The following is a 27960-nucleotide window of genomic DNA, read 5'->3' as shown; positions in this document are numbered from 1 at the left end:
CCGTTGCTCGCGCGCGCCGACTTGCAAAAAAAAAGAAAACCAATTTCAAATTTGATTCTGTTGTAATTTAGTGACGTTTGACAGTTAAAAGGATTAAGTGGCAGGACAAGGTGTCCATGGTTGTGCAGTGTGTGTGATGTATTGATTAGACTCTGCCGCTGAATACCAGGAGATCAGCATGAGGGGCAGTATATGCCAGTTGCTGTTGTTGGCGCGACTTGTCGTAGCTATCACCGGACCTAGGGTTTGTTTTATAAACACGTATTTAGATAATAGATAATTTAAAGGTATTTTGGCACCACTATTAATTAACGGTGAAGTAAAGGATTAGCGCAGGTAAATTATTAACTTGTTCCCAGATAAAATTGACCTGAAAAGTAAATGAATCTTTACAAATATTTTTATTTAAAATTGGATTTATATTCAATTATTGAAAGTCTAAAATTACCACCAGTAGTTTTTAACGTATATCTCTGTAATAATTAAGGTAATAAATATTCCTACTTATAAATTTATGAAAAACAATATCTCTGTTACTGTATCCACGATTATATTCGTTTAAAATTTCAATATAAAATAGTTTTTGTTGCATAATATAAATTGATCTCTGATTTTAGATCGACTTCCTTATTCTCATGTTTGATAGCCTGTATTTTATGCTTTGGAAATAATAAAACATATAAATACTCGTTTTCATCTCATTCGAAATTATGCGCATTTCTTTACCACGCTCATATTTATGGTAAAAAGATACACGTCATAAAAAGAACAGCAATTAAATCTATTGTGTGTAACTTTCTCAATTCGTGTATTATTATATTATATTAAAGACTATATTATTATGTATGGTCGCGGTGTATAATTAATTACTTTCGCTTTCGGAATATTTTTTACGTTCATCCATTTAAGACTTCATCGACAGCTCGGCTATTAAAAGATTTTTTTTTGCTTTTTTTATACTTAGAACCGTTCTGAAATGAAATTGCTCTGATAATGAAGAAACGGCGCAAAAGACTATCCTTATTCGTTTCTTCGCGTTCTTTTATACTTTATTAATTACTATTAACTAAGTTCTCACATATATAGGCAAATATTTAATATAATTTATAGAGTTGAGTTTTTTATGATTAATCACTTCTTCTTCTGTTTTTTATACTACACGTTTGAGTAATTTTGGTGAATCACTTTACATACGTTGTATAAACGGTAATACGCTGAAACTTTAGATATAGATTTAAAAGAGTGGCAATGAGTTTCTTGCCTCTTCTTCTCATTACAGATTAACTTTTCTGTTGTGATGGTTAAATTTTAACATTCATAAGTGTCATTTTGTGAATAAATGCCTTTTCTTTCTTTTCACTTTGAATGATCAGAGATTGTTGACACCACATGACCCATTGGATTACGCAGCAGGTATCGAAGCCTTGTAAACAGGAGAATATTCTAATAATTTGTGTCTTATTTGTAATAATTGTTTTTATGATGATACTTTTATTGGCACCTTAGGGAAAAAATATCGAGTGAGTTTTTACATTGCGCGCGCACATCACGCATAATCGACACCCTGACATTAGGTGGTCAACTAGACCATTTATTCATTTATTCAGTATCATTCAGCTATCAAGCCTCTATAATTTATTATATTAACTCATATTTTGTCTACTGAACCACAACCGATGGACGAAAATTAAATAAATTTCATGTAATCTAAATGTATAAAAATAATTTAGATGCTATTTAATTATACGTTATTTAACTAAATTATGCGGAATAATAATATAATAATAATAATAATAATAATAATAATAACTTTATTTCCCGAATATTACAATATATAATAGTATTACAAGTTAGAAATATGTTTCTAAATTATATTATTAATTATTTATATACAGGCAGCAAAGACAGCTAAACTAGTATGAACTGTGTTTCAGCTGTCATTATATTCATATTGTCATTCTTTGTTACAATATTGTTTTTTCTACTAAGGTAAAATAGCACGAGGAAATATATTTTTTAACGATTTTGATTTGATTGTTTTATTTCGCCAAATAAATACTTCTTGCGTGCGCAGTTCACACACACTTTTATGTGTGCAACTAATTGGTGGGTAATTATCAATACATATAAATAAAATTGGAGTGTCTGTTTGTAATATTGAAATAACCGTTTTGTACTACATGTAAATGAATATATATACTATATACCAAAATATACCGACTAATCTCTGAAATGGCTTGACCCATTTTGACGGGACTTTTATTGGCAGGTAGCTTATGTTATAATAAGTAATAACTTAGGCTACGTTTATTTTCGAAAAAATCTTTTATTTTAGAAAAATAAAGTAATGTTGCAATGTCCAAGAAACGGTTTAACTCCAAAAATAATTCATATGGCAAAACAACCGGGTCAGCTATTATCTATCTATACATATAGAGATGAATTGCTGTTCGTTAGTCTCGCTAAAACTCGAGAACGGCTGGACCGATTTGACAAATTTAGGTCTTGAATTATTTGTGGAATTCCAGAGAAGGTTTAAAAGGTGAATAAATAGGAAAATGCTGCTAAATTAAACAAAAACAACAAATTCGTTTGTCCTTTGGTGTATCCATACATAATTTCTATGAGAGAATTTATTGACGCACTGTTTGACAGTTCTGCTTTTTCAAGCTTTTGCAAACAATTTCATTACGACAGCAGGGTCTATATTTTACGAAGTAATTTTTGATGTTAAGATATATTATTGACAAATTCATATAAAAACATTATTTTATTTATTATATACAGAACAACGTCTGTCGGGTCAGCTAGTATTATTATAAAACTGAATAGCTAGTTAACTCAAAGCAACTACAAGTTTCTTGCATGAAGTTTTATATAAATTGTTAAGTTTATAGTCTGGTAGTTAGTAAAAGTTGTTTTTGAAAGATCTTAGTTGTGTAATAATTCAGTCACCTTAATCGGTTAACAATAAGGCTTTTATGTGGTAATGTTCACTTGCTAATGGGTTATATTTTGTGAGAGGAAATAACTTATATAACAGACACTAATTATGCTTTGTTGACATATTAAAAGCTTGAATATTTTTTTTGTAGTTTCTTCTAAATTATAATACATGGATAAAGATAATAAATATAGTTATTCGTCCGAATAAATGAGCAAAAATTGTAAACATTTTGCATATTCTTAGTATATTCTCAGGTATTATTTTATACCAAGTTTATTTGTAAGGCCTTATATGGTTTAGATACAATCCGTCACTATTGTGTCAAATTTTAGTGTTCATTAGAACACTCAAAGAAAACAAATATAGCGTACCGAATTGAAGGAGAAAAGAGGATAGAGATATAACAATTAATGTTTCGAAAGTGAAAATATTAAATTAAACCTGTTATTATTACATCAATACAGAAAACATCAGGTACAAATTTAATTTAATTCAACATTCCAGGCACCTTCCAGATTTGGTGATCCCTTGACCCAAGGGATACCTCAGTAAGACGACGAGTTTGGCATCTTTTTGGTACAAATGAAAATTGTTTATAATTGTATAATTAATTAGTTTTGATTATTTAAGTTTGATTCTATTTAAAAAGTGTTATCATATTATTGGCTGATTCTATTAACTGGACAACTAATTTATTATTATTTAAATTTGTTTTTGGGACCTACTAATGAACAAGGGCCGATTCTGGCATTTGCCGGCCGCTGCTGCGGCACGCTACGCTCGGCGCTTCTGTTGTCATTAACAGTGTCAATTTGTTTTTGGGACCTACTAGTGAACAAGGGCCGATTCTATCACTCGCTGGCCGCTGCCGCGGCAGGCTACGCTCGACGCGTCTGTAGTAAATAATAGTGTTAAATTGTATTTGGGACCTACTAGTGAACAAGGGCCAATACGGTTCTGGTACTCAGCACCACTGGTGCGTTGTGGTCAACAGTCAAAATATGTTTTTGAGACCTACTAGTGAACAAAGGGCGATTCAATTCGATAACAATTATTTGATTACACTAATGCATTACTAAAAAATAATGACTATAGAATAAATACAAGAAAAGGACCAATCAGCGACGGCCTCATAAACTAACCAGTAAAATTGTCAAAATATCATTGTATTACAATATCACTATAATGTACCCGTGAATTTAAAATGTCACTAAAACCAGGCCATTAAATTGTGACAAATTAAGTCGAGTCACAAACTACCTATTAATAATTACAATATCACTAGTAAAATTACAATATCACGGCTTTGACAATATACATAAGCAATAAAAAAAAATACTTGTACGAATAAATATAATTTATTCGTCCAGTACCCGTACAAACAGGCACTTCGTACATTATTTAGTTATGTGTAAATAAAGTCATATACATTCAACAATTCCTCTGAAGAATATTTTAATTTTTAGTAATAAATATACAATTTTATTTGCGAGCAAAACGCTCATCTTTTAATTGATTAGATCGGAGCCAGCCGACCGTGAACATAAGCGGGGCTCAACCACGCGTTGTACTAGAAGCACTCGTTTCTGATTCTCGTGGCGTGCCTACGACTCAAGATAACATTGTGTATGATATGATTTATTGAGCAGGAAACTGAAGAAATTAATATCCATTATATGTTCATTTCCAATAAGCATTGACAATCTAGAGTACCTTTATGATTCATGATCAGTGACAAGGATTAGATACCGCCCTACCTAAGAATAATAGCTTTTTTGTTACGGCAACTATTAGATGCTTGTGTGCGTGGCATCTTGACACTCAATGGCATCTTTCAAATTTTTTTGACATTGATATTAATAAAATACAAAATAATTACTGATGATATGTGATCCCAGTGTCTTTTTTATTTCTTGTAGTATTATTTTTACAAACTGTTACTACGCAACCCGACATTATAGTTTAAATTATTAGCAAAGTTTAACGGAACATGTGGCACGTCAAAGTCACACATTGTTCGAGACTGGCTCGAGTATGTAATCCTTAATCTAAAGTGTAATGATATAATATTTGTGATGTTGCTTATATTTTATTAACACCACGTTACGTTGCTTTCATTTGGAAATCTGTTGACATATCTCAAGAAAAGTACAAAAAAAAACAGCTTTTAATATAAAATTTATTTTTTGTATAATTATTATTATCTAATTATGTCTTAGCTGTTGCTGAAAGGGTGGTTTTTAATAGAAGAGAAAAGAAAACTTAACAAAACATTCGTAAGGGCGAGTTCATTCCAATTAGTTCTACAATTAAGTGACACTCTTTTTTTTGAACATAATGTACCATGACTAAATGACTTTGGCATAGTAAAATACTTATTTTAATGTAAGCTAAGTACGTACCGTAAAATACTTAGGTATTAAAAACTATAACAAAAATGGGATAAAGGACATTGGATATTACCTCCAACTCCATCCTGAAAACTATACCTAAGCCGTACGATTCTGTGATTTTAAATTACATAATTCAAACACGGACGAGCAAATAAAGAAGCACTCCATGTCACTTTACATAACAGTGAGGCACTAAAAAAAGCCGGTAAACGTGTAAATATAACATAGCCCCACGCATACACTTACACTAATACAAGCCGTTCGGCCGCCATTATGAGATCGTCTGTTACAGATCAGTTTGCGTCGCAATAAAATATTTCAAAAATGGAGTCGTGCGTTGTGAAAAAGGGTAAAAACAATACTATAAAAGTATTTGTGGATATATGATTATTTAAGGGAGAAAAAAATATGTAACTGGTATACCCCGTAACCGCACTCACACTAGCATAAAGGTGCATCACTTGCTACTATCACGGCGCGGAGTCCTTCTTTTTTTACGCGTCCGTGAATTCAAAGGTGTATTTATGGAAACGAGGACAGCCTTGTTTCCATAGAGACAACTCTAAGCACTAGAGTTGACTAACATAGATAAAAGATCTATTGGCTGAATGTATATACTGTGCAGTGCCACAGACTAAAAAAAAACATCTCGGGTTTCTACTCGGATGTTTACTAATATGAATTAAACTTTTTTTTAAATTTTCGATTGAATTTCGTCAACGATCATCCTAATCTTGTATGTGAAATATTGCCGTAAAGTTATAACCTTAAATAATTGAAGATGATTGTGTTGACGCAACACACAGAGTACGCGGAGTTATAATACAATTGTAAACTTTCACCTTTGTGTTTGAGACTATGCGTGACGTAACAACTAACAACTATTAATTATGCCCGATTTGGGAATTTATTTATTCATTGTATAAATTACTGATAGAATTCCGAATGCGGTAATACGAGCGCGCTGTGGTTTGAAAGAGGATGTTGTGACAAGGACTGAAAAAGGAATGCTGAAATGGTTTGGACACGTGGAGCGAATGAGTGAAGAAAGAATGACGCATCAAATATATAAGGCAAGTGTGTATGGGCAAGTCGGTTGCGGGAGACCTCGTAGAACATTCGTCGACCAAATTGGGGACGTTTTGAGAAAAGGAGAGGTCCGAAGCACCCGCAACCGGCGAGCATGTATGTAAAGAGTAATGAATGTAGAGGAAGCGCGTGAGGTTTGTAAGGATAGAAGCAAATGGCATTCTGCTCTGTCTCTGCCTACCCCGACGGGAACAAGGCGTGAGTGTGTATGTATGTATGTATAAATTACTAAATAAGAGTAAGAGAGAATTGAGCAAGACTGTATGCAATATTTAACAGCAATTATTATTGCTTGGATATGAGGATTTAAATATATGTTCATTCCATTTTTTTTTGTATCCGAGCACAATCATTCTTTTGAAGAATCAAATTATTGAAATCACATCATATTATTGAATACATATTATTGAATCACAAATAATCAAAATACGCTAGAGAAATTATTGTGTAAGGCGCAGAACATCTCTTTAAACTGTACTGTGCCTGATGTAAGGGATAGGATTTAGGAATTTAAAAATGAAATATTGAGATAAAGACCACATATAAAGATGTCGTTGGGCGACGATATAGTACGGGACGGCTTCCCTTTCCACTCAATTTTCATACAAAACGCATGGGAATAAAGCGCAATTTTCTGGCGGCATACAGGCTTGGGCGCCGAAATAGTCATAACCAAAGTTCCAGCATCGACATCCTGTATATTCTAAATTGAGCTTCTTTCCTATTTTGTATGAAATTGTTGTATGAAAATGTCAAAGTTAAAGAAGAGTTATACATAGAATAGCGATTGAAAACAAAATGATGGTGTGGCTTAGTCATGTAGAGTGGATGGGTGAAAGTGGATTGACTGCTGTGTTAGAAAAGGTCCAGCTGGCGAACATTCCAGGATCAAATCGGAGGTGTATGGAGAAGGTCAGGAGCACCAAGAATAGTACAGCTGGCACCTAGACCTGCCCATACCAAGCTGGTATGAAAGGTTATGGCAGTCATTATGGCAAGTACGTGAGGATCATGGCTTATAGAAGTCCGTAGTCTTTGTCTTCCGCTGTGGAAGGCAATCGTAATGTATGTTACTCTAGGAATGAGTTTATAGCCACTTTTTGTCAAAACTTTTAATAACGATAAATAATTTCAAGATAAATTGAAATCTAAGTACCTATTGGGCATTATTTTAAGGTTGCTATTTAAGTTTATAAACTATGTAAGCATTACTCTTCTCCACTTTGAGAGACTTTAAGACTTAAGTTCGATCTGACATAAGAACCATCAATTAAAACAATTCAGTGTCTGTGGGGAAATGAATTGCTAGTTTGTCAAGTGATATTTTTTATTTAAACACGTTTCCCAACATTTTTAGCTTTCAACCGACTTCCAAAGTAGGAGATGATCAATTCGTTTATTTCTAATACATGAGTACGTTTAAAGACCGATTTTATGTTTATTTAAAATTGTATTCTTCCATTTTAGTCTCAAAGTAAAATCAAATGAAATCTGATATTGGAATACTTTTGTTACTTATTAATTAATTATTTTGTTAATTATTTAAAAAAAATTATTTTTTTGGTGGTAAAAAAAAAAGATTTTGGCCGATTCTCAGACCTACCCTATATGGACACAAAATGTCATACAAATCAATTCAGCCGTTTCGGAAGAGATATGTAACAAACACCGCGACACAAGAATTTTATATATTAACTATAACCTAACTTATAATATAAAGTAAGTGCAGCTCCTCTTCGCTCATGGCCCTTTAGTTTCATCCAATACAAATTCAAATACATATATTTGTATTCGAAATAGAATATGATATCACTTATTGAAAGTCAAAAACTACCACTCATTCGAAAAAGTATGCTTCAGACTTAAGAAGAACGGGCGCAAAAACTCAGCGGGCTTCTTTATTTTTCCTAAAAATATGGTTACTATAATATCGTACATTAAAATCTATATATATATGAGAGATTTACACGTATATAGTCACTCATCACGATATCTCTGGAACCATTAGAGCTAAAGATTTCAAATTTGGTATGAATATTCTTTTCACCGAGTAGAGGTCAGCTAAGATTTTCGGATTTACCAAAATTCCATCCGCAAGAGTTTTTTTTATTATGAACAGAACAACTTCTGTCAGGTCAGCTAGTTTATTATTGACACACTTTTAACACAAATTATCTTGCCCCAAGTTAAGCATATATAGCCTGTGTTATGGGTTACAAGACAACGATATATTTAATACAATATACTTACTTAAACATACATAAATTCATATAAACATACATAAATACATTTAATCATCCATATTCATCATATAAATGCTTGCACCTACCGGGATTCGAACCCGGGACCTCTAGCTTTGTAGGTAGGATCGCTAACCACTCGGCTATACAGGTTGTCAGGTATTATATAATAGCCTTAGGGCGGTCACTCTATTCCTAATCTGTTATTAATTACTAAAGCAACTTCAAGACCGATAATATGTTTAAGAGCATGTCAATACATCCGTAAGCATCTGTAACAGGTTACGTATAAGGTGACACTCTACAGCGAGTTACGCAACCCCAACGATTCCGTGTTACAAACTCTTCCGCAGGTACACTGTGTGTTACAAGAGTCCTTATCTGTACATTTCTGCGCTGAAAACAGAAGACCATAATGAAATCACATAAAAAAAATCCTTCTTAAAGGTTAAAGGAAATATTTATGTTGTTTACCCTCTCTCTCTTTCTCTCTTGTTTGCATTAAAAAGTACGGGAGAGTAGTAGTAGTAAAATACTTTTTAAAGTATTAAAACTCGTGTAATAATAAATGAATGTTATAATTTTTTTGGCTTACTAAATATAATTAATAGATGCTGGTGGTCCTCTAATTAATTTATTTTGATAGTACGAGTACTTTTTTAATGGAAGAAGAGAACAAACGATCGTACGGGTTACCTGATATTAAGTAGTTACCGCCGCTCAAATTCTCTTGCCATACCACAGCAATCACAGGAGTACGCGCTTATTAGGGTTCCGTAGCCAAATGGCAAAAAACGGAACCCTTCATGTCAATGTCATAAGAACTATACTGTTGTAACTTGGTAAGTAGATGTAATCTGTGATGAAATGATTTTTACATAAAAATAGAAAAAAAACAAAAAAAAATCGAGGAGTATGGGGAGCCATACTTAGAACTGAAACTCATTTTTTTTTTCATCAAACCCATACGTGTGGGATATCTATGGATAGGTCTTCAAAAATTATATTGATGTTTTTATATAATTTTTTTCCAAACTGAATAGTTTGTGCGAGAGACACTTCCAAAGTGGTAAAATGTGTGCCCCCTCCTGTAAGTTCTAAAATAAGAGAATGATAAAACTAAAAAAATATATGATGTAAATTAACATGCAAACTTCCACCAAACATTGTTTGAACGAGATATAGTAAGTAGTTTTTTTTCGTATCGTATTATCTATAATTTAATTGAAAAAAAAAATAGGCTATTATTTACACATCGATTAAAGTTACAGCGAAGCTCATTCCATAGTTAGCCAAACTATGGAATGAGCTTGTGTTTTACGTAGAAAAAATTCCTTGAAAACTGCACTGTACCGTGCTAAACCTATTTCCGCTATTTTCTGTTCCTAGAATCTAAAGTTTTGTGAAATTTCATAGCCTGTAATAATCGTAATACTACATCAAAACATATATCAACAGCGATGAAATTGTCAGTTGTGTGTTAGAGAAACATTAATCGAACACAGCAAAATGACCACGCGTGCCTGAACAATTACTGTCGTTTGATTGTAAGAAAATAGTCGGTGATAGTGGAGATTCGTACGAGCAGAGACGGGGCATTGTGTATTGTAATGATATGTATGTAGAACATATCACGGTGCCGTTGTGCATACATTGAAATATTTTAACTTGCGATGTTGGTTCCATGTCGGGGATGTTGAGAGTTTTACTACTGGTCTCTTTTAGAAAGAAGCAATCGTGTTTATAATCAGCAATGGATATATTAATGAGACTGAAGCATTGAATTGATTTTCTGTATGTAAATTTTAGTGTTGGTTTGATTTTTGTGACTCCTGACTACCGCCTATAGAACCCATATGTATTGTGTTTATCCCAATTGGTGGTTCACTTACTTCAAATTAGCTCTGGCCTATTTTTGTTTTCTTTAAACTATAAGTATATACGATATTAAGATTACATTGAATTAAAACTGGCTGAAAATTTTACTTGCAGAATTTCCGCGTTGGATAGCTAGGCTGATCCGATGACCAAAATAGCTGCCAGTGCTTGGGTTGCCAATAGCCCTATTGAGGAGAGTAGATAGTACTTTTACATTCTTCGCGCCTCTGGGCCCTACCCGCCATGGCGCACACATGTGTCTCGACATCAAACGGCACAAAGATGAAAGTCTAATGATCATAATAAAATTAATATCAAAAATAACAATGATTTAGTATCACCTCGAACCATTTGACCGCGTGCTACGCAGAGCTGCTCGGATTATCAGGGATTCAGTGCCTGTAAACGGCTAGCGGCCATTCCCAATATTCAGTCTATCTCCGGTTGTGGCCTACTTGAGATAAAAATCGTAACTATCGTTGAAATTTCTGTCGCAATGATCTTAACGGCGGTAACTCACCTTATCCATACACGCTGTCTGTCAATGTGAGGACGTATTATAGCTACACGTAGCAGTAAGTTTACTAGCAATAGAAGCTTGTTTGGAAATTGCAAATTTACGCGTTGCAATATAAGGCGATAAGAATGACTTAACGGGAATATTGGAACAGCTTCAGTTTATTGACAGCTAATTACTGACAGTAGATCACCTGGCGTTGCGCAGAGAAATCACTTCATTGTGTGTCTTCTACCGCATTTTAATTCAAATATTTTTATTATATTCTACTCGTTATAACATCCATGTTATTAAAATAATAATCCTTATAAGTATTACAGAATACTGATGCAGGTTTCATCCACGAAACGCATTGAAATCAACGTCAAAATAATAGCAATAGTTGTACTTGTTGTTGCACTTGTCTTGAAGTGTTTTTTACTATATCTTTAACTTTTATGTGTGCGCGCAATGTATTTTATAAAGTTTTATTAACACTAAATTGTAACAAGTATTTACAACATGGCGGCAATTACCTATAACCTTTTAAGCTATTCAATATGTAGAAAACGTCAATACTTTCACCGTTTCGTTAAACATTATGGATCTTGAGAGTATAGTATATATGTATTATGAGTCACATCACGTACAGAGACGTGTTTTGCTGGAACTGAGTAAAACTGAGGAAAGGTAGAGGTCATTAGAAACTGAACGCTGCTAGAAATTGATACAAGGAGCTATTGTGAACGCCCGCGCAGTGAAGTAAGCTGTTTTGACTAGATGTCACAATCCAGGTTCGAACCCACACCACTTAAAGAGAAACTTCATCGTTCTTTTATGTGACAAAGAAATTACTTCTTTAAGAAACATCAAATGATCGATATGTTCACAGAGCTCCAGACCATCAAAAATTCGAACAGCTCTGTGTCGTACGCGGTCAATTAATGTGTCGAGCCGTTACTTGATCAATATTATTTTTGATGTTTGGGCATAAAAAGGCATAAAAGGCATTTATTTTCTCAAAATTGATTCGTTTAGAATTCTTTTTGATGTCATTTCTAATATACTAGATACTACTACCGCTTCGGAAACAAATGGCACTATGAGAAAGAAGAAGCGGCGAAAGTAGCTCACCCAGCATTCTTTTATAAATTTTATTATGAGCAAATTCTTTTTTTAATTTGGATTTATACAAGATTTTAAAAAAGAGACTTTAGATAACCACCAATTGGGTTAAACGCAATACAATCAAATCAAAATCACTTAATTCATGTAGGTCACGGAAATGACACTTATGCATTTAAAAGTATACTTTTCTTTTTACATTTACCGCTGCTTCGTAAAAGTTTGAGGTTTAACGAGAAGAAATGGAAAGAAACCCATTGCCACTCTTAAGATCGACATTTATACCTTCATCGTTTTACAAATCATTTCAATTACAATATATCTTCCCAATAGAATGTGAGGTCACAAGTCGCGACATTGATAAATTCTCAGCTTCTAATTTTTTCAACGACAACTCACACCATGGCATATAGAAGAAAAAACAATCATGTGTTATTCACCTTAGAGATGTAGGCATACATATATATACCCATACCATAATACAGCTTGCTAGTACTAATAATCTCAGAGCAAAGTATGGATACACTGACGGACATAGCGATACTTAAGCGCTCATAATAAATGATCACAATATCGAAACTGCGGTTAGCAATGCGGCTTCATAATCTGTGGTACACTTGTCTCATGTTCTGCCGCGACCTTTGCCAAAAGCATACGCCTCGAGTGGAATCGAAATGGAAAGCGTGCGTGAAAGTGGTCGGGTCGGTTCACGGAGTCGTCATCCCGCACATTCCGCAGGCCAGTTGTGAGAGCGAGGTTATGCAAGGAGATGTAATCACATGAAATGTCACTGACAAAACTCAACTAACTTGATCTGCTCTGTTAGGTAGGCCTGGATATTACGTGTTAATACAGTAAACATCAGTATTTATGTTTACGATCTTGTTATTACATGATCAGTGATACACCTGTGTCAACAAATACTCTGTACTTGCAACCTCCTAGCAAACAATAGCAAAATACACAACTAGCTTAAACAATTCTTTGATATTCACGAAAATATATCAGTCGTTGAGAGATACCTCGCGTATTTACCGCCCACTTATTGGGTGGAAGACTTTTCTCAGCTCTTTTCCAACAGAATTTGGTGTCCTAAATCGATATTAGAAGTTATTTAGTCAACAACCTTATCAGAAAACTTTGGTAAGAAGTTGTAAAAGTACAAATACAATAAGTAGTACAAAAACATAAGCAAACGAGTAAGTATCTTTTGATGCACTGCCATGTACCACTCTAAAATAGTAACCGCACTGGTATTTTGATAAAATTCAAACTAATGGGTAATTTTGCTATGAGAGGTTGACGCAGTCTTTAGAATATTTTTATCCCTATATTTGTAGCAAAATGGATTTAGTTTAAATAAGCGTCTCAGAAGATTATCTAGAAATAAAATTAGTAGTAATAGTAATTAAAAAAAAGTAGATAAATTGAAAATATGCTGATATGAGAGTATTTCACAGTGGCACAGCTACATAAACATATTCGGAATTGCACACACTAAGCCTTCACTTAACTTTAGTTATAAAACAGGGCTTCGTTCTCGACAATTTCTACCTCCAAAAACCTCCGCAACGAAATTTTGGAAACTGAATAGGTAGGAAATATTCTGTGTCGAACAGACTTATTGTTGTTGGATTTGTGTTCAAGATTTATAGACTTCTGATATTGGCCTATGATTAAGAAGTTTTAAGTACTATTTGATATTTGTATTTATTACATTGATATTGTATAGTTAAAAATGTATAGTAGAAAACTATGTTTCCACAATTTGAAATTTTTCTTGTGGGAGCAGAGGACGAATGTGAGCTTATTTATGAAATCCGAGATGGCCGCCGCGAAAACTTATCATCCCACACGATATTTGATGATGATAAATATTACTGTTTTATTTTTATACCATTTTTTTTTAAATTTCAGATTGAGAACGACTTCGATAGAAGAAGCCAAGGACCAATTGGGCAACAAGGCTTCAACGAACATCAGACTAGATTTGGAGTAAACTCACCGCTACAAAACTTTCAACAAAATCCTTCACTCATAAACAATGCACAGCAACTGCAGTTCCCTCAGCCTCTTTTGAACCAGCAGCCATACGTGCCACAGTTCAATAATCTATTGCCATCGCAGAATATTCCAAACAATCCACTACCAGTTCAAAATAATAATGGATTTCAATATCAACAGTCCAATATAAACCCTTCTATCAACAACTTTCCTCAACAAGGCTTAGGACAAATCGTTACACAAAACCATAATATCCCTCAACCAGTGCCAACTCTGGCAACCTTCCAGGGTAGCCCGCAAATACCTCAAAATACTCCTATTTTTAATCAAAATCCCAACCTACCAGCGCCACTCTCTCTTGCTCAACAGAGACCTACACAATCTGCTTTCCTACCAACATTAAGTTCCGCTCAAAGTCAGCAAAATTATAATATCCCAAATCCAATAACTATTCAAGCTGCACCTAATCTAGGCCCGCAAAATATAAATCAGAATAGTCAGATATCATTTCCAGCAGCTTTAAGTCAGGGACCTATTTTTGCAAATAACCAACCTTCTAACATCCAAGATTATATAGAACAGCAATCTAAAGAAAACTTGGAAAAACTGAAAGAACTTCAAGAAAGACAGAGGATTATACAAAAACACCAGGAATTTGTACAGAAACAACAACAAAAACAGCAGGAAAAAGTAGAAAAACTACATGAAGAATTCCTTAACAGACAAGCAACCAAAGCCTTGCCTGTCTATACTACGACGGAGACCTACGAAGATTTATATCGAAAGAATCAAGAAAAACGCAGACCTATTTTACCTCATGAAACAGATTTATTTAAAAAAGCTTTAGAAATCTACGAAAAACAACACCCTACATCTACTACTACAACTTCGACTACAACCACCACGACAACAACAACAAGACCTCCGAGATATCGAACAAGAGGGACAATCAAACCAAGAACTCCACCCCAAGATCGGAATAAACAAAAACTCTATAATGAAATCAAGAATATATTAGAAGAGAGTGAAACAAATGGCTTCGATGACAATCTCAGAGCTAAAAGTGTGGCTCTGTTACAAAAACCTGATATTTTGAAACAACTCAAAGTAGCACTTGCTGAAAATCCTGAGGATTTCAGCGAAAAAAACTTTACATCCCGTGAAATTTCTTTGAATGGTCAAAAGTATGAAGTGATTAGAACAACCAACCCTAATTTGATTCCTAAGGGCGCTATCTCAGCAGACAGTTCTGATTTGAGTAAGTATGTTGAGTCTCCTCATGATTCACAAAAAGAGAGTCGTGTTTCTTTTGATGATTTTACAAAGGGCGTATTGCCACCAGGAGCGGATTATGAATTAGTAAAACAAGGTGATAATGGAAAATTAGAAGAAGTTTCAGTTTTACCGACCTCGTTGCCAAACCGAAAGAAAGTTACATTCGTCTTTCTAGAGGAACAAGACGATGGTTCGTATAAAGTAAAGGGAGTGAAAGCAAATGGCCAACAAACGGAGGAAGGCCCTGAAGTTGAAGAAATTCTGAACAGAATAAAGAAAGGTGAAATTCAACTTCCCGGACCTACTAAAATTTCTAATAGTCTTTACAGTACGACGACTGCCAGTCCATCGACAGAATCTACTGATTACATAGCGGAGTCATCACATCATCCTTCTAGCTACTCAACCTTTGTCACAACATCAAATTATGGTTCTTCAGGACTAAAGAATTCTGAACAAACTACGCCGGCCTCAACACACAGAAATTCAATACTATCATCAGCAAGACCTACTCAGCAATATCACAGAGAAACGAATTCACCTAGAGAAACATACAGAGAAACCCACTCGACAAGAGCTTCCCAAACAGATTCCTACACACCTAAAGAATCGCAAAGTGAAGTTTTATATACTCCAAAAGAATCGCAAAGAGAGACATACAAACAACGGGATAATTATGAACCAAAAGAATCAAATAGCGAGTCATATACACCAAAAGAAGTATACAGAGAATCATTTACTTCAAGAGATGCACACCGAGAGACCCAAGCATATCAACCTACAACAAGACAAACATCAACAGAACGATATGTTATTAGGTCTTCGACACCTAGCTATAGCAATACTAGACACAATCAAACACCAAGAAGCTATTCTAGTTCAACATCCGTAAAAACGACTTCATCCTATCGATCAACACCTTCATCATCTGATCAAATTGTTATAGGATCTTCTACACCCACCCCAAGCTTTGAAGATCCAACGTCTCAATCTTTTGTTGCAGTTGGTCCCAATCCAAGTCTAGTTGATATACTGAAAGAAAATGGTTTGTTTGCTACTGCAAAATATCTTAAGCAATCTGGTTTAGATGCTATACTGAATGAGACTGGGCCGTACACAATCTTTGCACCGACAGATAAGGCTTTTAGAACGCTTTTGGTACAGTTAGGAGGTCCTGATCGTGCAGAAGAGAAATTCAAGGATAACCCGAGGTTGCTAAGTGGAGTGAGTAGCATTTTTAATAAATATTAGTTATATATTTGCAGCTAGTTTATTGCAATTAGTATGTCTTACTGTTTTCTGACCTAACCTGAAAAACTACAAAATTTCAGCTACTCCTGCACCATGTGATACCTGGAGCGTTCGACATTGGCTCCTTACAAGACGAGATGACAGGAGTTTCCTTAGCTGGCACTCAGCTAAGGGTCAACCAATACGACATGCACGACGTCGAATGGAACGAAGTCAGAGTAACCACTATTAATGGTGCTCGAATACTCGAAGATAAAAAGGACATACATATACCCCAGGTATCAGATAGTTAAATATTTGTTTATTCCAATTCAAATATTTTTATTCCAAATTGAATTTAATAATAAATTTTTGAACGTGAAAATTTATCACCTATTCGGAATAGTATGCCTCCGACTTTAGAAGAACGAGAAAAGAACTTTTTTTGCCCTGTGCTTTTCCGGGGCATAAAAAGATTAAAGAAGTCCCAGGCCCAAGGATGTAAGAGGCTTCATTAAATAGCTAGGGGGCTGTAGCTCCATTCCCAGCAAGAAGGTCTTATCCAGGACAGGACACGTAAACGCATTTCAACAATTCTTTTCGTAACACATTTTTTTTTGTTATAATGTACCTGGGATCATATGCTTTTACAATATAAAAGCATAAGGTGATCGACCGAGCGGATTATTTTAGAATATTATATTGAGAATATAAGCAACTTTATTTACTATTTTATTTTTAAATTTTCTCTCAATGATTCTATAGTACCCAATAAATAGCACGAATAGCTGTAGCATAAAGATGATTTTAAAATCAGCTGCATTATCCTGTAGGCCAAATTAGTATTAGTAGTAGTCGTAGTAGTAATAGTATCAGTATAATATATTATGTACCTATCTATAATATATGATACTAGCTGACCCAGCAAACGGTGTTTTGCCACATAAATTATTTTAATTAACGCCCCCGCAACCCCTCTTAGGGGTGGAATTTTAGTAAAATCCGTTCTTAGCTGATCTCTACTCGGTGAAAAGAATATTCCTACAAAATTTCAAGTCTTTAGCTCTAATGGTTCCAGAGATATCGTGATGAGTGACTATATACGTGGAAATCTCTTATATATATATAGATTCTGGTGTCACATGTTAGTTGGCTACATATTTGTATAAATTAACGATATTTGTTGGAGTTGTTGGAAAAAAATAAGCCGTCTGGGAGCTTCCAAAAAAACTGTCTTGTAAACGCTGTCTAAACCCTTTGAGATATAACAAATCAGTGTATAGTGGAATTGAGTATCATATATAGCTCTACAGAAAAATCCGCGATGGCATATGTCTATCTATTAAGGATAACATACTATATCCATTCTAATACTTTAAAAAAAATTGGCTATTATAAAGCGGTAATGCACACAAATACATTTTATTACAATCGAACAGCGGGTCAGCTAGTGTTACATAAATTTGAAATCAAACCTTCAAAATTAAGGCTCCTATTATGTTTACGCTTAACTGCAGCTGTGTTCGGTAGGGTATAGCTCATGCAGTGGACCGAGTGATGTTCCCTCTGCCAGTGGGCGATCTGGTGCAGACACTACAGGCGGACAGGGACCGTCGGTTCACCATTTTCCTGAAGGCAATCTTCGCCAGTGGCTTCGCTGAAACACTAGCAGGTAATTTACCACTAAGAGTGTATATAATAGTTCTTTTTCCTTGGCAAACTTGTCGATATTTATACGCACATTTAAACCATGGGGCTGGTTTGATTTAGAAAGGATGAATTGGTACCGTTAATCCGCAGCTTAACACATAAAAAAAATGGGAAGGAGCAGGAAGTATAAACATCGAGTATGTTTGTTGCATAGATTTTACTTAATATTTTGTGAACTGTTGCAGATGTTTTATGAAAGACGAGGACAAACGAGCATACGGGTCACCTAATGGTATGAGATCACCCCAGCCTATACTCTCTAACACCAAAGGAATAACAAGATCGTTGCCAATCTTATAAAGCGTCCAATAAATTATGAATTTGAAAAGTGATAACCCTATGGTACAGGGCGCACGAGGAGTTTTACCAGTGGGAGGCTCCCATATTGACATCCTATAGGATGGGGTACCCATATTTCTGCCGTGAAGCAGTAATGTGTAAATATTATTGTGTTTCGGTCTGAAGGGTGCCGTTGCTAGTGAAATTACTGAGCATACGAGACTTAACATCTTATATCTCAACGTGACGAACGTATTGCCGCTCAGAATTTTTGGATCTTTCAAGAATCCTGACCGGCACTGCAAAGTAATGGGCAGGGAGTTACCATTACCATCAGCGTAATGTCCTGCTCGTCTCGTCCCTTATTTTCATAAAAAAGAGGATCAAACCGTGAGTGACAGTCAACGGTTCAACCTATTGCGCCACCGACGTTAGTTAGTGAATTTTAGACTAGTTGAATAAATAATTCGGTAAGTTTAGCTTTAACGAGAAGAAATGGCAAGGAACTCATTAGCACTCTTTTTAATATATTAAATATATTTTATATAAAGTAGGTATGTAAAGTGATGCGCCAAAATTACTCTAACGTTTTGACTTATTTGATAGAGTTGTAAGCAGAGGTAGGACAGACGCCTTAAAGTGACGTTTTCAGAAAACTGTTGTGCCATCTGTTAGTTGGCCCGAAAATGAAAGCTCTGTTAGCTGTCACTCGCATTGAAACCTTTCAACTTTTCTTTGTGTCACTTCCCACTGGTCATAAAATGGCGGCTGCTTCTAGCGTTTATGCATATTGTATGTAGCTCTCGTGTTCTATTTTGCATATGTGCACTACTAAATCTATACTTTATCTTCTAAATTTCAACATGGTGAAAAATTTCACTACCTACATTAAAAAGTTGAGTTAAAAATGAATTTTATAATTTGGAGCTTATTTATTGTTATTTTCGGGGCCAATCTCCAGATGGCGCTAGTTTTCAAATAGACAGCTCATAATGCGTAGAGAGGGCTCTCTTTTCCTTATATCTTATTATACTCTTTGGTTATAAGTTAAAGAAAAGAAGTGGTTAATCTTTTAAAGAAAAACTCTAAAGAATAACGAGTGCCGTAGATGCATCAATTGGAATAAACTGTAAACAAATAAAAGTATTATGCGATAAATTATATATTGAAACAAATAACTTAAAATGGTTGTTTTGTTTTTATATTTCTAACTTTGGCTCTGACTTTGACAACGAACGTTTCCAGAAAGCAAGACATACACAGTGTTCGCGCCGACGGACGCGGCGTTCGCGCGATTGGCGGCGGGCGAACTGGCACGACTGTCCGAGCGGGGTGCGGCACGCGCGCTAGTGGCGAGGCACGTGCTACCCGGGACTCTGTATAGCGCCGGCATGCGCTACTACCAGCTACGAAACTCCATGGAGGACGCCAAGCCGTTGACGCTCCAGAAGAATTCTGGTAGGAACCCGTTTTTCAACCTCAAATTTTCATGTCTCAAGCCTGAGTAGGTATGCAACTTAGCGGAATTTACACTCAATAAAAGTCACAACATTTGGATGATTATGGATCAAAATAGCGCCTAATTCAATCATTTTTTTTTAATTCGCATTCAAATATTTTTGTTTAAAATAGGATTTAGTTATTTCGATTTAGGACCCATAATTATTCTTAATTCCATTATTTATTTTGTATGGACATCTTTTCTATGAGAGAATTTATTGAAGCACGGTTTGATAGTTAGAGAGCATATTTTACCAAATAATTCTTGATCTTATGAAATATTATTGACAAATTCATAAAAAACAGTATTTTATTTATTATGTATAGAACAACGTCTGTCGAGTCAGCTATTGTACAATAAAATTTATAATTATCGTATATTGGATGCATCAACCTTAAGAGCTTGATTCATTGTTTGTGTAAGGATGCTTCTCAGCAGATAAGAAGATAATTAAATAGAAATATTGTATAAACTGTAGACACAAAACATGTTCCTACCGTCTCAAACTGACGCTACTGTAGGAAAATAACGCTTTCGGTAATTAAAAGTCACAATAATATTGTACTTATGGATTTTAATAATAAGCCACATGTCAAGTATTTATTTGTTTTCAACCTCCCCATTTTATCTACGTCAAATATTACCTACGCTATTTTTTCATGTCACCTAGACCTGAAACATTTCTGAAGTATTAGTCCTGGTAAACTTTATTTATAGGTAAATTTATCCATCATATTAAAAGAGACAATTCACAAAAAGTGGGTGCGTGTAATCTTTACGCGTGATTGAAAAACTTAAACTTTTCGTAAAATTTAGCTATAATTAACTTTAGGAATAATTAACAGATACTTATATATACATTTTGTGCTTATCTCAAAGCTCATAGACAAAATATTTTTTTTTCGTTTGCCCTTGTTTGTCCCACCTATTCCAAGACATCCAGTATATAACAAATATTCTTAAAAAGTTGAAAGACAAGAAGATTTAATTTATACCATTAAATATATACTTACATTAATTAAAGCCAACACGGCTTTAATTAATAAATAATTGAATAAAAATAATTAAATTATTAATATCACACATATCAATATAAAGTTGTTGAATATTAACGAATATGGCTCTATGGGCTCGGACCTTTTGCCTGTCCGATGGACGAAGAAAAATTAACGAATGTCGCAAACGTCATACTGAGAACTTTTATTATTTTTTAGAAAGTAGTCATAAATGAACAAGTAGGTACACTTCGAGATTTTCAGAAAATATTACTGATCAATTTGAAACATTTTTTAAACCTTTTTTTACTTTTACTTACCGGAAGTACTAACGTAAATATATTCTGAGTTACCCCCAAGTCACGCCTAAAGAAGTTTAACTTCAAAAATATTATATTTTTAATTTATATATGTGTATTTTACAGGTCGAATAAAGGTTAACAACGCGCAGGTGATCACTCACAATATCCCGGCAACAAATGGCGTTATCCACGCGGTCGACACCTTACTATGAAATCACCCGCCAAATTAGTTTAAGCATAAAATTCGTTAACACTTAGATAAAAGTACATACCATAGATATTAATTTGAAATACTTACGGCTGGATTAAAGAATAAATTGCATACAATTCCCGCCATAATGTTATAAACTATTAAAATTCCGATTTAAGTTTTAATTCTTCCGATTGTACGATTTTATAAGTATTAAGAACTACATATAAAAAAATCCCTGTTAAATATTATAAAAATTTTAATTTTAAGACTGTAAATATTTTATAAAACTAAGCCAATAATTTATATATTTAGCATTGTGTAAATATAATTTGATTTAACTTACTATGTTTTTTTTCACTACCTAAGTACAGCCAACAAATTACGAACAAAGTCACGGAATAGTAAAAAAAAGAAAGACTCCGCGCCGTGATATTAACAAGTGAAGCACCTTTATGCTAGTGTGTGTGTTAAATTAACATAAAAAAACAGTAACACCTTGAAAGTAAGGATTGGGGGTAGATCCCGATACAGTTCCATTATATTTTATATCATAATGTTATGTTAATTGATGAACCAAAATTACTCTAACGATTTCAATTATTAATGAACTTTGAAAGAGTTATAAGTTAAAGAAAACTCTAAAGAGTAACGAGTGCCGTTACAGACATTCCATCTGCATCAATTGGAATAAACTGTAAACAAATAAATGACAGAAAGTTCCTTTAAAATTGCATCGCAAGATCCAGATTCAGATGGAGGATGACATCCAAGTTTGTCGCTTGTCGTGCGAAGGTGGAATTTGACCGCAGAAATCAGGTCAAACAGCTCTTCGGAGCACTCCCCGTGATAGATGCGCCAGAAGACACACAATGAAGCGACGTCTCTACGCAACGCCAAGTGATCTAGCCATACACAGAGCACTAGTCCCCGTCAATTCTAGTACGCTATTCGCCACGCGGTGCGGGCTGATATTTGTATGAGGAAGACCTGAGATGAGAGGAATCCTCCATATATGGCCATACCTGTGATTTTTAGAGCACTAGAATGTGGACAGACTTCAAGTAGGTACGAGATAATAGATACCCCCTTGTGCGAAATTGGCACGACGAAAACTTTTTTGTTATGAGGAGACGAGCACGGCTCAAAGCTTTTTCTTATTATTTCTATTCATGATTGAACAAAAACAAGTGCCAGTGCAATAATTTCACTAGCCACGGCGCCTTTCAAACCGAAACATAATAATGCTTGCATTTTACTGTTTCGCGGCAAAAATAATGCGCTGCAGAGGTACTTACCCTAGCTGGCATCCTGTGCAAAAATGCCTCCACTAGTAACTTCCAAACATCTCTTGCTTTCAATTGCTGCCACAGATTTACATGGATCGGGGCAGATGTAAAGTATAATCGAAGAATCCTAGCTGATCGACCATGGCGAAATCTATACATTTTAGTCATTGATCAACTGATGATCTCGAGATCTCTCTAGAGCTGGCAATTTATGATGCTCTCGATAATTTTTGAGAACGCGAAGGTTAAGGCAATATGCCTGTAGTTAGCCAGATCCAGCTTTTAGGGGCATCAGATGGACTAGGGCTGGGTTCCATGAGTGGGTGGGTTCGCGATGCCTGTTGAGTATCTATAAATGGCGGAATAAACGCGTGAACACGGTAGTCAACTCTGGGCATACATCGTGAAGATGATCGTATAAAAGCCATTAGGCCTGTTCGACATCTTAACCTCAAAAGAAAGCAGGGTGACTAACTGACTTCAGTGTTTTGCAGAAATAAATAGTCATGTTTATATTGTTTATTTAACACATTTGCACAATTTAAAATGCTAGGAATCAAACACATACAGCATTCATACAATTTAAGTAAGTACATAATATTATTAACTACAATAACTTTTACACTAATCATAACACACTCCATTATTTATTATAGCAGACAGTCAGACACACAGATCTGTTCAATACTAAGTAATAATGACGCCAAGTATTATTTAATTTGTGTATTGAACGGAAATCTGAATAAAATTATGTACTTATAAGAATAGTACTTCTAGTTGATTATCTGTTTAAGTTTGTTCAATTATTGTACTAGACTTCGAAAATAATAAAGGCTTTGTAATAATCATGACGGGTACTCACGATATATATATTAACTGCAGCTTCATTGCTGCAGTACAAATGCAACAAAAAAACCCGAAAGAATGGACGTCGTCAGTAGTGTGGGTCGTGAATTAGCGAATCAAAGACCAAAACGAATTACGCGCCACGTGGACAGATTGATGTACTATTAGTGTCAAATGTAAATGTGTCAAGAGTTCTCGCGGCCTCCGCAGTTCCGCTGCGACCAAGATTCATGCAATTGGATCGAAATATCAGCAATTAATAAAATAAATATCGTGAGTACCCGTCAAAATTATTACAAAGTAAAAGTCCGGCGATGATAAAAGTTTAAAAACATTTAAGGGCTTCTTTATTTTACTTTTATAAGTTTAGTACTTGTAATTTATGTATTACAATAATTCATTAAAATCTCATTAATATTCATTATGCATCTAAACATGTCAATCAAATATAGTCACAACAATATTATTGTATATTACAGGATGGACATTTTCATCGCAGCCTAAGTCTCTTAATACTGAAGGCACTCACAAAAAACTTAAACTTTGATTACGTTTTTACAGTCAATTGACATCTGAAATTACGCTGAGCTTAAGCTAAGACAGCATAATGCAAAAAGCCAAGTTCGCGTTTAATCACACTCAGTTTTTAGTGAGTAAAGTCGGAGCAAAGTCTAAGTATGTTCTATAGATCTCAGCCTAAGTAATGGCAATGTGTAAATTACAGTGTATAAAGTACTTTCTCTGGATGTGGCGTTGAAAATGACCACCGGTATATTACTATGTATCAATTTTGTACCCAACACATTTTGATCTATAGTGAATGAAGTAGAACAGGTATTAACAGAATATAAAATATTGAAAGATTCTGTAAACCGCTTCCTACTACTCAAATAATATTATTATTAGTCAAACTATTATTCGGTTTAATAAGTGTATGGTACTTAATTGTCGTACATACCTTAAGTAAAATATTTAAGTAAGGATTGTGAATTTCAAAAGAGAAAAAAAAATAGAATACCCGTGTATGCCTACTTATAATTCAACTTAGCAAGAATCATTTTTAATTTAGCTATTTCATCATCCTTGGCAGCGAGTTCCTCCCTCAATGATTGGATTGTAGCATCTTTGTTCTCTTTGACATTTCTTAATTCTTCTAACAATTGATTAGTGTCTAATCTCTTGCTTGGTCTTCGCTGAACTAGTTTTCCAATGATGTGTGCTACTTTAGGATAGTTTGCAGTAAGATGTGCTGGTATTTGTCCTTTCCGTAAGTCAGTTATAGTTTTAACACGCTCCATATCTGTGTTGAACGGTTCCACTAACTCGAGGAGGATAATTCCGAGTGAGTACATGTCACTCTGGAATTGATAAAAATTACTTTTATTAATGTTGTTAATATTATGAATTATTTTTTTGTAAATTAAGTACATTGAAATGATTCCAAAATTTATAGGAACAGCATTAGAAAAAAAATCTTTCTACATCATTAATATAGTAAACTAAACCATATCTTTACTTGGGACAAAAACTATCTACAGAGATACATATTAATGTTGAAGTAAATTTATTATTCAGTATATTCAAGAAAACATATCAATTTGGGGCTATATACAAAGTATTTTAAAACACCAAATGTAATTAATATGATATTCTAATTACCTTAGGATTACATTGGCCATCCAACTGTTCCGGTGCAGCGTACAAATGTGTGCCCAAAGCCAATCCGCTGTGTGACTGTTGTAAGGGACAGGCCAGACCAAAATCACCCAGTTGCACTAGAGGAGTGTTATGATCACTCAGACCCACAAATACATTACTTGGCTTCACATCATGATGAATTATCCCTTTGGAATGAATGTAATGCAGACCATGGACTAATTGCGTAAACATATCTATAAGTATATCAATATGTGTCCATGCTACCGGAAATATTGATTCTGGCGATATATGAGACTCAAATGAACTCGATTCGTGAGTTTCACTCTGCTGAAGAGTTATATCATCTGAACCTTTACGCGATAATGACATGCGGCTATTTCTATCATCCAGCCATTGCTTCAAGGTTTGCTGGCAGTATGTCATTTGAATATAAAGTGTTGCCCATTTTAAGTTTACCCGAGAGCAGTTTTCATATTCTTTACTTGTCAAAAATTTACAGATAGCATTCTGTTCTGGTGTGGTTGACTCATCTTCACTCTCAGTTTCCACTTCAAGTGAATTCTCATTATCAAAACTATTAGAATTTTTAAATGAAATCACAAAATCGGACTGACTGTGTTTCTTTGTTAAATCCTTAGAATTGTAAGTTTTAAATGACCTCATGATATTTGAGTAGACTGTAGAAACTTTGTTTGTGCCCAGAGACAATTCATCAGTATTGATGTCCATGTGGAATTTACGTTTTTTCTTTACAGTAGATTCTATTAATGGCTCTAGCCATGCAGCCTTATAATTAACAATATTTGGATGATTTAAACTTGCTATTGTCTTAACTTCTGCCAGGTGAGTCATTATAGAATTCACATCAGATGATTTAATGTGTACTTTTTTGATGGCATATTCCACACCATCAAGTCTGTGCCGCGCTTTGAAAACACTTCCAAAACCACCTCCAGCAATGAAGTACAGTTCCTCAAACTCTTTATGATACCTTGACCACTCTAGGCCAGATGAAGTCAAGGGCCATGTAGCTGGCAGGGTGATGGGTATCTCGGAGCCACTGGCTACTGTAACTAGTTGATATAATGCCCTTTGGTATTGGCTTCTCATAACTTCAAATTCACCCATAGCATATGAATCATCTATGAGGTTCATGCTGTGTAGTTTTTCACATATTGTATTGTACAGTTGGTTGGCTTTTGAGTAATCTTTTTCTAAGAGAGAGCATAGTTGCTTGACAAGAGATTGGACAAGTAGACTAATAGGTGTAGTTGCAGTAGAGTTGACCAAATCTATTTGTTGAACACTATGGCGTAGAACAGATTCATGTTGACTGTTATGGGGTATGCCTGAAATAAGAACAAAATCTAGATTAACATCAAAGATATGATATAAGTATATACAGCCAAAGAATAAAGACATATTAAGTCTTCCATAGAATCTTCTGTTTAACAAAGTGCTTAAACAAAATGTTGAAATCTTATATTAATGGGTTTGAGTATGTTCAGGTATCAAATTAGCAAGCTAATGGTAGGAAGCTTGTGTGATTAAGGTTTTAACACCACTTCTTGACATTAAGAATCCAAGAAAATTTATTAATGTACTTGAAATATACTTTGTACTATACACAACATTGATAATTTACTTCCATTATTTTATTTATATTAGTAAAAAGCAATTGCATCTGAATGCTCTTCAGAACTTTATAAGACCATAAAGATTGGTAAAATATTGGGTTTAAAACTTTGCAAAGAAATATAGTTATTATATAGACTTCAGTCACTTAGTAATGTGCAAGGTATTCAACTAATGTATTTTTCACATGAAAGAACATGATTTTTAGATGTGGACTCTCAAGCGGTTATAAAGATAGCTAAAGAAGCAGCATGCTAATTCAAAAGTATGCAAAGAAGTATCCTGTCTTAGAAAAAACAGTAATAAAGTTCAGAGACAAATAATATGGTAATGGACTAGTTAAATGAGAGAGAGTTGAACTGACCAAGTTAGGATGTATAAGGTGTTGTTGAAAATCTATGTGACTAAACGCATCTCGAATATAAACAATACACGTAATAATAGGAAATTCAAGGTGAGCATACCAGAGTTGTGAAATTATGGCTTAGTATCTTAGTATATTAATTACTAAACCTACTTACCTAAATCAAATGACTTAACCGTAGCTAATACATCCCATTTATCTTTTTTATTCTCCATAGCATTTAAGAGATAACATGAAATACCAAGACATACATTCAGTTATATTAAACATAATAGAGGTACTATTCAATTTTCCCTCGTCATAATAAAATATTTAGCAAAAACGGAATCATTCTAAATTGATGACTATTATTAATAAAGAATTTATCAGAATCGAGTAATCTGTAAACAAAATAAAAGTTACACAAGCTTATTGCTTAACACAGGACTGGACCCTAAAATTTACAAAATAGAACAAGTCAAGTTGATATTTTTGATTGACAGCTCACACAGATGACAGTCCACAGCCTATGAA

At 34.4% G+C, this 27960-nt stretch overlaps 2 protein-coding genes across 2 annotated transcripts; one reads left to right on the top strand and one right to left on the bottom strand.

Moving 5' to 3' along the window:
- LOC126979696 (uncharacterized) lies at positions 1–21999 on the top strand. Its single transcript, XM_050829152.1, has 6 exons — positions 1–244; positions 14086–16671; positions 16779–16976; positions 18208–18349; positions 19912–20124; positions 21588–21999. The coding sequence occupies exons 1-6, from the start codon at positions 179–181 to the stop codon at positions 21674–21676; spliced, it is 3294 nt and encodes a 1097-aa protein (XP_050685109.1). The 5' UTR covers positions 1–178; the 3' UTR covers positions 21677–21999.
- A 1448-nt stretch (positions 22000–23447) lies between these two features.
- LOC126979721 (eukaryotic translation initiation factor 2-alpha kinase 1-like) lies at positions 23448–27894 on the bottom strand. The gene is made up of 3 exons (XM_050829212.1): positions 27605–27894; positions 25449–26797; positions 23448–25147 (listed from the first exon to the last, which is right to left on the bottom strand). Exons 1-3 carry the CDS (start codon positions 27660–27662, stop codon positions 24818–24820), a joined length of 1737 nt encoding a protein of 578 aa, XP_050685169.1. The 5' UTR covers positions 27663–27894; the 3' UTR covers positions 23448–24817.
- Between the last annotated feature and the right edge of the window lie 66 nt (positions 27895–27960).

This window comes from Leptidea sinapis, chromosome 4 (genome assembly GCF_905404315.1).
Source record: "Leptidea sinapis chromosome 4, ilLepSina1.1, whole genome shotgun sequence".
NCBI classification, from domain to species: Eukaryota; Metazoa; Arthropoda; class Insecta; order Lepidoptera; family Pieridae; genus Leptidea; species Leptidea sinapis.
The sequence above is the reverse complement of the archived record's forward strand: the minus strand, read 5'-3'. Positions and strand labels throughout refer to the sequence as shown.

Excerpts from the sequence above, each read along its gene's own strand:
- LOC126979696 (XM_050829152.1), top strand. The coding sequence starts at position 179 with ATGAGGGGCAGTATATGCCAGTTGCTGTTGTTGGCGCGACTTGTCGTA. Across the intron at positions 245-14,085 it reads TAGCTATCACCGGACCTAGG|ATTGAGAACGACTTCGATAG; the intron begins GTTTGTTTTATA and ends TTTAAATTTCAG. Across the intron at positions 16,672-16,778 it reads ACCCGAGGTTGCTAAGTGGA|CTACTCCTGCACCATGTGAT; the intron begins GTGAGTAGCATT and ends ACAAAATTTCAG.
- LOC126979721 (XM_050829212.1), bottom strand. The coding sequence starts at position 27,662 with ATGGAGAATAAAAAAGATAAATGGGATGTATTAGCTACGGTTAAGTCA. Across the intron at positions 26,798-27,604 it reads GGTTAAGTCATTTGATTTAG|GCATACCCCATAACAGTCAA; the intron begins GTAAGTAGGTTT and ends TTCTTATTTCAG. Across the intron at positions 25,148-25,448 it reads ATGGCCAATGTAATCCTAAG|AGTGACATGTACTCACTCGG; the intron begins GTAATTAGAATA and ends TATCAATTCCAG.